This window comes from Rutilus rutilus, assembly GCF_951802725.1.
Source record: "Rutilus rutilus genome assembly, chromosome: 9".
In the NCBI taxonomy this organism is placed as follows: Eukaryota; Metazoa; Chordata; class Actinopteri; order Cypriniformes; family Leuciscidae; genus Rutilus; species Rutilus rutilus.
This window is the reverse complement of record NC_140223.1, coordinates 28,717,178-28,731,051: the sequence shown is the minus strand read 5'-3', so window position 1 is coordinate 28,731,051 and position 13,874 is coordinate 28,717,178. Positions and strand designations below refer to the sequence as shown.

The window sequence follows — 13,874 nt, the reverse complement described above, 5'->3', positions numbered from 1 at the left end:
CTGGGGCCTGTTTCAGAAAGGAGGTTAAGTGAAAACTCTGAGTATGTTGACCCTGAAATGAGGGAAACTCTGGGTTTTCTGTTTCAGAATGGGAGGTATGTCAAACCCGAGAAAGCAGAGTAAGTCAAGCCCGTTTCTAAAAGAGAGGTAACTTATACTCAGAGTCAGTTAACCTGGTCGGGAACAGGTTTTCTTCGGTAAACCCAGAGTTTTTCTTATGTAGTAAATGCATCTTGATGTACGATTTTTTTTTTTTATATATATTTTTTATATATTTTGACTGGAAACAACAAGACAAAAAGGCTAAGTCAGAAAAAAAATGTTTTGCAGTGCAGAACATTCATTCATTGCACATTTTTTATATAACATCAGAGATGCAGAGCACATTAGTAAGGCCACTATATCAGAGTGGGAAGGAAAGTGTGCCTCGCTCTCACACATTTTCTGTGAGTTTTTGTGTTGTTTCCTCGACACAAACCCGTGAGATCCATCAAAGAGGATTTTCACAGGATTGCAGGTCAGTGTTGGAGAAATCGGTTTAAATTAGGATAATCTGATCAATTATATTCACTTGATAACATCTTGCTGTGACCTCTGGAAGTAACCTAATAATTAGAATTTCCTTTAGGATTTCCAGTGTGGTTGGATGTATTGATGACACACATAATCCCATCATCGCACCTTCCGAAAATGAGCCAGATTACTGTATGGAATGGGAGGATGCCAGATGGAAGGGTAGAGATATATGCTGTAACCACCACAGTTGTTAAATACACAAATTATTCACAATTTATTTTGTCATCTTTATTTTTCTTTCAAATACAAAAGCAACAGTAATTCTTTTTCCAGTTGGATTTGAATATTCTTCCAGTATTGTGTATCTCCTCTTCATCTATCAGTGGTGGTGCAGGTCCAGCCTCTGTTGGTGGAGTAGAAGTCAAATGTTAATTTCATAATCCTAATTAAAAAATGTAACAGGTTGGATTAGAGAACATTTAATTATGTGAAAAGAGCATTATACAACATGGAAACATGTGCGGCACATTGAAATAGACACTGAATTATATTGATTTAATATGTCAAATGTTTGTAAAGTCATGTAGCCTACAGCCATGAACCTTTTATGCTTATTGAATTATGTTTTTAATGTTAATTTTTAGTTCCTGTCACGGTTTTTCTTTTTTCTTTTTTTTTTGATAGCATGAAAATGAGTATCAGGGTAAATCAACTCAGAGTTCAAGTTTTAACTCAGAGTTGGTTGAACCTCCTTATTGAAACAGGCCCCTGTTCTCTTCTATATGTTGTCCTTGTAGAGCATTATCATGGTTACTGTACAGAACCTGTGCAGACGAAGAGTATTCCCAAGGTGTCAGCATTAAAGTGATTAGCTAAGTGATTGACTTGTTTACTTGTTCATCCTAAAAAACACACAGGTTAGACATCTTTTCAGAGTGTTCTTTGGTGTTAAACAACCACAAAACACATGAAATGTGACTGAGACACACAAAAAAATATTTATTAAAAAAATTATTGGTAACACTCTACTTGAAGGGGTGTACATAAGATTGACATGACAGCTTCATAATCATGGCATGACATGTCATGAATATGAAGGAGGTTTTATGCATGTTTATGCATAAATAATTCATTAATTCATATTCATTATTATGAAGGTGTCATGTCAGTCTTATGCACACCCCTTCAAGTAAAGTGTTAACAAATGATTTAGTGTCTTAGAATAGAGAAAATATCTTAAATCTCCTCCACCCCCTAATTTTCTTTCTTGTATCTGCTGCTTGTATGGGCTCAATAAGAACTTCAGGTTATAAATGTACAGGTGAAAGAATAGCGTCTCAGTTTGTCTCATAGCTGCACTTGAATGCATTCAGAAAACATTAGTTTTAACAAAGGTGGGCAGCCTACCCTTTTTTTCCCAGTTGACCTAATTATTCTTGTCAATATTTCAACATACTTTTTGTCACATGACTGTACTGAACAAGATATGAACGTTCCTGAGCTCTGAGATCCTTCCAGCTGCATGGAACCACCTTGATGATTCCCAGTTTTATCAGATGCTAACGAGAATATAAAGCAGGTGTCAGACTCAATGGGAACAACAGTAGGAAATTACGGTTCATGTCTCCATGATGTTCTGGATCATAAGTTGTTTTGCTTTGGTGGCCTCCACTCTGGGTGAGTTTCTTTTGTTGCAACTTGCAATGAGTGTGGTATCTGAAACTGGTAACTGTAGCTAGTTTTAAACCTGCAATCGCTGGCTTAAAGAACAGAGGAATTTCTTAGGTTCAAAATATGATATTACCATACTCAAATAAAAAAAGAACTTAAGCTGGTTTACCCATGATTGTATGTTTTTGCATGCGTTCATTTTCCTTACCATAGGCTGTGGAGTGCCTTCCATTAGACCAGTAATTAGCGGCTACAGCAAAATTGTGAATGGAGAGAATGCAGTGTCCGGTTCGTGGCCCTGGCAGGTCTCGCTCCAGGTAACTGAGACTAGTTTTAATTATGCAATTATTGTTCCTAAGGAACTAGAGCAGGAGTGTCCAAACTCAGTCCTGGAGGGCCACTGTCCTGCAGAGTTTAGCTCCAACTTGCTTCAACACGCCTGCCTGGAAGTTTCTAGTATGCCCAGTAAGAGCTTGATAAACTGGTTCAGGTGTTTAATTGGAGTTGGAGCTAAACTCTGCAGGAGAGTGGCCCTCCAGGAGTAGAATTGAACATACCTGTAGAGGGTCCTATAAGCTGATATGTATAAATACATGATAAATGTTTTTACTGGCAATGTGTTCATCATTCACTGAGTTATACCATGTTTATTTGTTAATGTATGAACCAGCAATCCAATGGCTTCCATTTCTGCGGAGGATCGCTGATCAACCAGTACTGGGTCGTCACTGCTGCTCACTGTCGTGTTCAGTAAGAACCTTCAAATCTGTTTTACTTTATAAACATACCCTACCTGGTTCTTTTTTTCTTATTTTTTCAATCTTACCCTAGGGCTGGATATCACTATGTTATCCTTGGAGAGCATAACCGCGGCTCCAGCGCTGAATCTGTTCAAGTCATGAGGATCGCCAAGGTATCATGCTTTAATCATACTGTATCCCTTTGAGTCACTATCTGCTGATTGCTTTGCTGTGGTTCTCTGATCTGGGCATTACCTCAGAAACCACAGGATTTTGTCACTCTGCCATAATTAAAAAAAAAGTGTGGCTTGCTTACTAGGGGCGGGATTTAACAAATACTTGCGACAAACAGACTCCTTTGTCCATTGCCTTGCTCTTTTTTCAGCTTGTAATACCATAAGATTAAAGTTGCTGTAAGTTTTTATTTTAATATCGTGAGTAATTTACCCTACTATCTGACAGATATCACGAAAGTCTCTGACAGCCCTAGTTTGCAGTCAGTAAGAAAACTTCAGAGGTCGTTCTCTATTAGCTATATTGGCTAATATGTTGGAATCTACTGTTTTGTATTAGACACTATTGTTCAAACGTTTGAGGTCAGTATTTTTATTTAACAAGGACACATAAAACAGATCAAATGTGACATTTATAAAGTAAAAAATATACATTATATACAAATATGAAGCAGAACAACTGTTTTCAACATTGATGATAATAATAAGAAATACTAAGTAAATCATCATATTAGAATGATGATTTCTGAAGGATCATGTAACACTGAAGACTGGAGTAATGATGCTGAAAATTCAGCTTTGCATCACAGGAATACACTTAAAATACATTACAATAGAAATCAGGGATTTTAAATTGTTTTACTGTGTTTCTGATCGAATAAATGCAGACTTGGTGAGCATAAGAGACTTCTTTCAAAAACTTAAAAAAAAAAAATCGTATTGACCCCAAACATCTGAACGGTATAGTGTATGTATTGTATAATAAATAATCTCATGAGTTCATTTTTCCTCCCACTGTAGTCCATCACCCATCCTTACTACAACAGTCAGAACTTCAACAACGACATCACCCTGCTAAAACTGTCCTCTCCAGCCCAGCTGACGTCCCGTATCTCTCCTGTGTGTCTGGCTGCCTCCTCCACCAGTATCCCCTCTGGCACTCGCTGCGTCACCACTGGATGGGGCAAAACTGGAACCACCTGTAAATATATCATCAACATCACTGATGTCAAAAACAATTACATTCATGACTAAAATGACTGGATATTCTACAGTTTTCTTCTATTTGCTTTGTTTTTAAACAGCAAGTCCTAATATCCTGCAGCAGACCGCACTGCCGCTTCTGAGTCCGGCTCAATGTAGGCAGTACTGGGGTCAGAGCAGAATCACAGACGCCATGATCTGTGCTGGAGCCTCTGGTGTCTCCTCTTGCCAGGTATATGAGGACAAATACCTAAATGTATATACATACATACAGTGATTTAGTTCTGATGTGCTTATATGGATTTGTCTGTCAACTACAGGGTGATTCTGGTGGTCCTCTGGTGTGTGAGAGCTCCGGTGTTTGGTATCAGGTGGGCATCGTGTCCTGGGGCACCAGCGACTGCAATGTTCGCACCCCAGCCGTCTATGCCCGGGTCTCTTACCTTCGCCAATGGATTGACCAGATCGTCGCCTCCAACTAGAGCTCCAACTATTTGAAAATAATGCCAATAAAAATATTAAAAACACCTTCTAAAGATTATGGGAAGTGACTCAAGCACATAAAATAAATCATAGGGTGATAAGGATAAAAAAAAAAAGAAAAAAAAAGTGAGTATGAGTTTGTGTCAAAGAATGTATTGATAGTAACATGATGTATTGAAAGTGAGGTGATGTAAGATTCATCAGAATTGCCGTTTCCAGGAACCACGACCCAAACAAAACAGAGCGCACTGTAAATAACACACAACAACAGGGAAATCATCAGGGAAATAATAGGCACTGTTTTTTTTTTTTTTTTAAAGATGTCTCTTGTTCTCAATAAGGCTGAATTTATTTGATAAAAAATACAGAGAAACTGTAATACTGTAAAATATTATTACAATTTAAAGTAACTGTTTTAGATATAAATATTTGTTAAAACGTAATGGTAACACTTTATTCTGATAGTCCGTTCGTTGAGACTATATTAGTTATTAGTAGCCATTCAGTAGCTTGTCAACAGTGCATCAGTTGACATTCAACAACACTGTTTCAACAGACAAGTAACATACGGTCAACTGACTGCCTATAGACTATAAGGTACAATTCAAGTGTTAATCTACAGATTTGACAAAAAAGTGCCTGTTGACTGTCAATGTTATTTTGCAACAGGTTATTAACCAGTTGGCGACTAACTTTCAATTGTCAACTAACTTTCTGTAGATTGAGTACCAACAACTCAAGATCAATCTGTCAGTTAAAAGTAAACAGTCATGTCAGCATATGAAGTATATGATACTGTATATCCTACTCAAGGGGTCTCATGTGCATCAAATTAATAATTATTTTAGCTGATTTAAAAATGTTTTTAAAAATGTTTTAACCATTTGTAGATAATCTGTTGATAGTCAACTAAAGATTACATGTAGTTGCTTATTTGTTGCTTGTCAACAAAGAAATTGTTTATGATCAGTAGACTATTAATAGACATTCTCAAATAAGCGTTAGTAGATATATTTTAGGACTATCTAATTAAAGTGAAAAAGAGTTTATATCAGTAGAAAGTCTATAACCTATCAACAGATTAATATATTGTTTATGATCAGTTGACTATTAATAGACATTATCCACTAAGTGTTAGTAGATATCTTTTAGGACTATCTAATTAAAGTGAAAGACAGTTGATATCAGTAGAAAGTCTATAACCTATCAACAGATTGCATACCTAACCTGACTGAAGTAGAACAAACACTATGGCCAGCACATCAGAGAAAAGAAAATCACTTTTATTAAATAAAATAAATAAAAAAATAATAATAATACAACCCATTATTTACTAGGATATCACGATCACATCTGAACCATCTGATTATGTGAAAAAAAATTATATTGAGCATTCCAAATGAGAAAACTCTCAATAGTCTATATCATTTAAAATGCCAGAGGCCAAGATCAAAAGTTATAAACAACAAATAACAATAATTATTAATTAATACATTTAGCCTTTCATGACAGTAAGTTTTACAGAAAATCGCATTTATTAAATGCAGTTTAACGTTATAACAGTTACTCATTTAAGAAATAATCTCTGTTCCTGCTGCAAACTCGCTTCGGAGGATTAACAGACAAGACTATTGAGAATGAGGACATACTCATAGGTAGCTTGCTGTCACGTGACGAATTGAGCCCGTCCACCATTTTGGGAGGATACGCTATCGGTTGCCAGGGGCAACAGTGCAAGAGCAATACAGAGACGGAGCAGGAAAGACGGCTCGAGGAATTATAATAGAAATTACGAGAAAATTAAGAAGAAATGGAGAAGAATGCGGCAAAAGAGAAGGGTCCTTACAGGGAGAAACTTACTACCAATGCCAAACAAAAATTATTTTATTTTTTTTACTTAAATTTTAAAATATGAAAAAACTGTAACACATGGTTCCTACGGTTTCCATGACGATCGTGTGAGACACTGGAGCAGTTTTTTACACAGAAGTGTTTTCCAGGCATTCTAAAATAGGGCGACAACCTCCTCTACTACCAATACAAACAATGAACGGTGCTGGCGGGTATCCTCCCAAAATGGCGGAAAGGGGAGGATGACGCGGTCTCTGAGGGCGGGGGCGCTGTGGCGTGACGACATCTCCTCATTCTCAATAGTTTAAACCCTTAACAATACCTTCTTTAATCGTTTAACCATTTTGTAACATTTAGTTTATTTAACGTTACGGTGAGACACAAAAGGCGTTTTCTCCTATAGAACCATAATACACCAAAACACAATATAAATTAACAAAATACATAATGTTTATTAGCTAACGTAACGTTAGATGTAATCCAAATCTTTATAATCCATACGCAAGCAAGAAACAGATCCAAATTCAGCCCTTCATCCACATCCAGCGATCTCCACTCCATTCTCAGTTGCTGAGAATGGCACCGTAAATGTCAAATCCCGCGCTCGTGATGAATTTAAATAAAAAAATTGCGCCCTCAAGAAGCGCTACGACATGTTTTACGGCAGTGATATCAAACGCTCATTGGCTCTCGCCTGCTTCGTCACAGATTGCAGCATGCCGTGTTTCAGTTGAAACAACATTGAAATGCAGAAGCGCGCGCGCCGTCTTCATGCAGAGGGAAGCTGGGTTAACATTTTCATGGATTAATAACTTAAATTCTGCTCTGTCCCTTATACAAAACTATTATATACTGCCAGAGAGGACTGCAACACATCGTCATCTGAGCGACTTTTGGTACCGATTTACATTTTCGCAATAAATTATTATGATTACATTGCACATATGTTGTTTTTCTTCATAATTTTAGCCTGCATAGTTTTAAGAAATGGTTATGGGTAGGTTTAGGGGCAGGAGTAGGATTAATGTTAGTGGCTCAAAATATATTTTAATGCTATTAATAAAACTGGCATTTCCCTACACATCTCTGTCCATAAAGTGTTTTATTCTTTTGATATTCTGCATAAAATTAGTAATTTATATTTAGGTTTGGGAGTAGGGTTAAGGGAACTTACATTTATCTATAAAACAGTATAAGGGAAATGATACAGTCAGTTATCTTTATGATTTGTAAACGTTTTGTAGCTGTGAATTCGTAATAATTCTCCGTTGCAGACATGTCTGTATCATACGTTTCAGCATCTATCCAAACGTACAAAAAAAGTATGTTTTCAATCTGTTGATAGGTTATAGACTTTCTACTGATATAAACTGTTTTTCACTTTAATTAGATAGTCCTAAAATGTATCTACTAACACTTAGTGGATAATGTCTATAGTCTACTGATCATAAACAATTTATTTGTTGAGATCTAATCTTTAGTTGACTATCAACAGATTATCTACAAATGGTTAACAATAAAATAAAAATAAAAAAAACAGTTTTAAATCAGCTAAAATAATCATTAATTTGATGCACATGAGACCCCTTGAGTAGGATATACAGTATCATATACTTCATATGCTGACATGACTGTTGACTTTTAACTGACAGATTGATCTTGAGTTGTTGGTACTCAATCTACAGAAAGTTAGTTGACAATTGAAAGTTAGTCGACAATTGGTTAATAACCTGTTGCAAAATAACATTGACAGTCAACAGGCACTTTTTTGTAAAATCTGTAGATTAACACTTGAATTGTACCTTATAGTCTATAGGCAGTCAGTTGAACGTATGTTACTTGTCTGTTGAAACAGTGTTGTTGAATGTCAACTGATGCACTGTTGACAAGCTACTGAATGGCCACTAATAACTAGTAAAGTCTCAACAAATGGACTATCAAAATAAAGTGTTACCAACGTGATTTATCCCAGTGATGGTAAAGCTGAATTTTCAGCATCATTACTCCAGTCTTCAGTGTCACATGATCCTTCAGAAATCATTCTAATATTTTTTTACCATTAGTTTCAATGTTGAAAACAGTTGTGCATTTATTTGATATATAAATATTTTGTAAATTTTTTATTGTCTTTAATGTCAGTTTTGATCAATTTAATGTGTGCTTGATGAATTCATTTCTTTCAAATACCTACCCCAATTTTTTGAATGTAGTATAAATAAAATAAAAATAGTTTGTATGTAATTAATATTTTATTATACTAATATTGCCATATTTTTAACATTTGTATTTGCTTTCTTAGTGTAGTTGCTTCAGGCGGGACATGATTGTGGTTCTTGTTCTCATCAGCAGTTCTGCCAAGGTATCAGTCAAAGTGATTGGCACAAAGGCCTTTTTTACACTTTATCTGCCAATTGCATTGTTGTAACTGTTGTTGCATGAACATAAGACCACAGGATTGTGTGGAAAACACGTCGCACTGAAAGGAGGAACGGACCATTGAAGTTGCTATTCTCTAAGCTTGCCTTCAGATGAAGCTATTGCATTCCTTTTAAACACGGCATAGGAAAACATAGTGTCATGTGCCTGGTTTGAGGTTATGACACATTAGAAAGAACCAATGACATTTGACATTTGACACCATTGTAGTCAAGCATGATTCATTTAACCCTTGTGCATTGTTCAAATTCACTACCCTTTCGTTATGTTCGTGGCTGAAAACAGCCACTACTTTAAACTGCTGTAAAAATGTATCAGATACATATTTTTTTCAATTTTTTTTTGCATTAATCTATTAATCAACCTCAGTCCTGATCAAAACTGCTAAATGTTTTTTTTTTTTTTTAAACTACATGGAGTAAACAAAAACAAAGTAAGTGTATTTATGCATCTGCTGCCTTTTGATGGTGAGAAATGCAGACTAAACAAAAACAAAGCAAGTGGATTTAAACACTTGCATGCAAGCCTGCTGGTCATTTGATGGTGAGAAGAGCAGCAAGCAACATGAGAAAGGGCTTGACTTGTAGTGAAGTTTTAGAGATGATTATGCAGCCTGACCCCTCCAGCGAGCTGCAGAATGTATCGTCTTCTCCCTCTGACACCACAGACTCAGGAGAGTCAGATCCTGATTTGGATGTGACACCCTCATCATCCTCTCTAGCTTCCACTGAAGGCGAGGAGGATTCGGAGGATCCTGGATCTGGGTGGATTGGGAGAAACGGCGAAGTGTGGTTTTCCACCAACGCGGAGACAACTCCCTTTCTTCAGCCTGCCAGAGGCATGACTCCAGGGCCGACGCGCTATGCCATCGCAAGGGTCCAGAACATGGATTCTGTGTTCAATCTGGAGGATTCAATCAAGGAGATGATTGACCTCATTGTCAGCATGACCAACCTCCATGGGCGCTGCACAATGAGAAACTGGACCGGGGTGGACTCCACAGATCTCCGTGCCTACATGGGGCTACTGATTTTGGCCGGCGTCTACAGGTCCAGAGGGGAGTCCACACGTTGCCTGTGGGATGATCGCAGTGATCGTGCGATTTTTAGAGCCACCATGTCCCTCTCAAGATTCCATGAAATCAGGCGATGCGTCCACATTTCCCACAGGGATCTGATCGGGGCAAGCTTGTCCTCTCTACGGCGAGCTGGTCTCTGCAGCTTGTCGTCAAAATGCAGAGCTCTGCTGATTTCATGGAATCTTGAGAGGGACATGGTGGCTCTAAAAATCGCACGACCACTGCGATCATCCCACAGGAAGGGAGTTGTCTCTGCGTTGGTGGAAAACCACACTTCGCCGTTTCTCCCAATCCACCCAGATCCAGGATCCTCCGAATCCTCCTCGCCTTCAGTGGAAGCTAGAGAGGATGATGAGGGTGCCACATCCAAATCAGGATCTGACTCTCCTGAGTCTGTGGTGTCAGAGGGAGAAGACGATACATTCTGCAGCTCGCTGGAGGGGTCAGGCTGCATAATCATCTCTAAAACTTCACTACAAGTCAAGCCTTTTCTCATGTTACTTGCTGCTCTTCTCACCATCAAATGACCAGCAGGCTTGCATGCAAGTGTTTAAATCCACTTGCTTTGTTTTTGTTTAGTCTGCATTTCTCACCATCAAAAGGCAGCAGATGCATAAATACACTTACTTTGTTTTTGTTTACTCCATGTAGTTCTGAGAGCTGAGGTGCATATTTTGATTTTCTCAGACGCATCAAGGTGAGTTCTCACTCTCTCTCTCTCTCACACACACACACACACACACACACACAATATGCTATTATACTCCATATAACTCCATGTAAAAGCCAGAAACTAAGCTTTTTTTTTGCACAGGCCTATCTAAAGGGTTAATGGTGCCACCTGGTTATCAACAGTAAAAATTACAAATTTTACCTCTTCCCAACAGGGAAAACCACCAACAATCAAAAATGCATGATTATATGGTGTCATGGCTTTGCAATCAAAAAATGTGGTTATAATGGAAGTCAATGGGGCAAAAACAGCCACGGACAGTAAATGAGGGAAAAAAAGTTAAAATCTGATGCGCACAAAAACTAACAATGCATCAAAACCAATGTTGTTTCTAATCTTTGACATGTCCAAGACTGTGATAAAAGGTTAAAAAAAAAATCCAGTCTACAATCACATTTTATATTGAAAATAAGTCATTTTGTGTTTTTTTCATCATTTATGAATTTGGCAATTAAAGAGTTAAAATCCTGATTTTTTTTAAAACATTTAGTAGTTTTGATCAGGACTGAGGTTGATTAATAGATTTATGCAAAAAAAAAAAAAAAAAAAAAATTTATCTGATACATTTTTACAGCAGTTTAAAGTAGTGGCTGTTTTCAGGAAAGGGTAGTGAATTTGCCCACAGTGTACTGTTCAAAGCATTTTCCCAAAATATGTGTCAAAATAAGATTTGTCACCAAAAATCATTCCATTTGCTGAAACACGGAGAAAGTTATGGCCAAATTAAGACTCAAAAATACCCCATAGTGGATGAAAACATCCCCAACAGCACATAAGGGTTAAAGGTGTCGTGTGTGTGTGTGTGTGTGTGTGTGTGTGTGTGTGTGTGTGTGTGTGTGTGCATATAATTGCCAACGAAGGCTGGAAGTGAAAAACGCCTTATATTCAGGTGTGCATAATTAATAAGCAGGTTTTCTTCAGTTAGGCCTAAAATGGGCCAAAAAAGAGATTTAACACGCACTGAAAAGTAAAAAATTACTAAATGCCCATGAGAAGGATGCAATACTAAAGCAATACTAGAAATTGTGAAATTAAGGCGTGACCAATGGACAGCAGTGTCATACAAATACAGGCCAAGAAGAAAAGACACATTAACTGCAAAAAAAAAAAAAAAAAAAAGGAATTAAGGTGAAAATTGGGTGTGAAACCATCAGGAACCATCTAGTCTCCAGCAATTTCCAGAACGGCAACCTACCTGGAGTCTCCAGAATTGCAAGGTGTCAGGACCTAGTTACTAAGGTAAAGAATCCTGAAATATGACCCACATTTAATAGGAATCACAAGGATATATATATATATATATATATATATATATATATATATATATATATGTGTGTGCGTGTGTGTACAAATTTGTCCGTCAGTAAAGTTGTTCATACGTAAATAATTTACGTTTCAGTACTGTCAATACGTAAATATTTTACATTTTAGTGTTGTCAATACATCAGTATTATACGTTTCTGTGTGTATAAAAACGTTACAAAATAAATACATTTCTCCGTTGTGGTACCCTACAATGTTGCCTTGAGGCTTTTAAAAATGAAATACATAAAAAATTAATTGATGTTGTTACAGTCTCCAATTTTAAGCAGGAAAAACACCCCAAATATTTGTTTCCTCATTGATAGCATATTGTGTACCACACATGTTTTGTAAATTAAATACTAATGTAGACCCAATCAGTAACCTGACAGTGTATAAATCATATAAATAAATTACTAAATGTAGCACCTAATTAGAAGATTAACTGAGCAAATTAATGCTTTAAAGTATGATTGGCCAGCAGCCACATCTATTAAGAAATCAGAGGAAGCGTGATTAGAACAGCTCAGACCTGGGGCCCGTTCTTCGTACGTTGCTTAAAACATCCGAGATCAAATGAGACATCCAAGATGATATCATTGTGCTAATCATGATCTGGCTAACTCGGTTCTTCGAACACACTTGCCGGATATGATTAGTATAGCTGGATTGAGTCATCTGAGATAATTGCGCGTTCATGCGCTGGTTAAAAGGGGATATGTATCGATAGTAGAAACATTGATCAGCAACGCTGCTATTGGCTGCTCAGCGTGGGCGTGGCCAAAGAGTGCGCACAGTTTTTCTCCTTAGCAGAGCAAGAACTAATAGTCAAAGTTTATTCGGAATTTTAATGTTTAATTAAAACGCCAGGGAACACCTCAAAGTCTGCAAAAGCCAGGAGAGAGGGCTGGCAAAAAGTAGCAGACAATTTAAATCCGTTAGAAGTGGCCATGTTAGATGTTTTTATCACTTATTAGCCTATATTTTTGTATTTTAATAATTGCATAATTACTTTGTTCATTGTAATGTCAGAGTCACCACACTAGAACATGGGAACAAATAAAAGTGAAGTACTTCACTTCACTTACTTCAAGTAATTTTTTGTTATATAGTCTCTTTTATAAAAGGCACTGTTAAATAAATGGTTGTCTGATTATAAAAGCAACCAAGAAAAAGGCTGAGAAAAGAAAAGAAAAGATCTTAGTAGCCTACACTGTAAAATAATTTTTGCTGCATTAAATTAAGGCCGTATAGTCATTTCAACTGTTGAATCTTGAGTAATGATGAATTGCTTTGACTTGTGAAAGTGAAAACTGATAAACTTATGTTAATGTAAAAATATTAACACTTGTATCTGTTCCCAAGAAAGTGGTGGCTGAAATATGTGCAGTAAGTGTACATTTTCTAACTTTCCAAAATAAATAAAGTATAAGACTTTGTAATGTCCATTTGTTTCCATTGCACTGGACAGTGAATAAACCCTCTCAGATAACTGTCATATGGAGGAACTAGCCTACCTGCAAGTGCATAAATAACTTTACTTAATTTATACTTGTATGCTTTATGGCTGCAATATAAGTTGCAGGATTCCACATCTACAGAAAGGCCTACAGAAGAGTCTGCACAGACAGAGGAGACATATGCCTACAGGTGGGCAGTGGATAGCCAACTTTTCCTTTTTATTTGTTGCATGAGGCATGTGTCTAATATCTCTTGTTGCAGGCACTTGACCACTGGCTTTTCTTTACAAAGAACAACTGAAATAAAACTCAAGGAACTAAGCATATTTGTATTTTATTAAACATTTAATGAAAAGTGTGTTTTTTTGGCAATGTTGTGTAATATGG

At 36.9% G+C, this 13,874-nt stretch overlaps 1 protein-coding gene across 1 annotated transcript; it reads left to right on the top strand.

Moving 5' to 3' along the window:
* Positions 1-2,011: 2,011 nt before the first annotated feature.
* LOC311296483 (chymotrypsin-like protease CTRL-1) lies at positions 2,012-4,672 on the top strand. The gene is made up of 7 exons (XM_084418307.1): positions 2,012-2,193; positions 2,401-2,504; positions 2,858-2,937; positions 3,019-3,100; positions 3,962-4,142; positions 4,246-4,376; positions 4,465-4,672. The coding sequence occupies exons 1-7, from the start codon at positions 2,145-2,147 to the stop codon at positions 4,624-4,626; spliced, it is 789 nt and encodes a 262-aa protein (XP_084274433.1). The 5' UTR covers positions 2,012-2,144; the 3' UTR covers positions 4,627-4,672.
* The last annotated feature ends 9,202 nt before the right edge of the window (positions 4,673-13,874 follow it).

Coding starts and splice junctions, on each gene's coding strand:
- LOC311296483 (XM_084418307.1), top strand. CDS start 2,145: ATGATGTTCTGGATCATAAGTTGTTTTGCTTTGGTGGCCTCCACTCTG. Junction 4,143..4,245: donor GGGCAAAACTGGAACCACCT/GTAAATATATCA, acceptor GTTTTTAAACAG/CAAGTCCTAATATCCTGCAG. Junction 4,377..4,464: donor CTGGTGTCTCCTCTTGCCAG/GTATATGAGGAC, acceptor TGTCAACTACAG/GGTGATTCTGGTGGTCCTCT.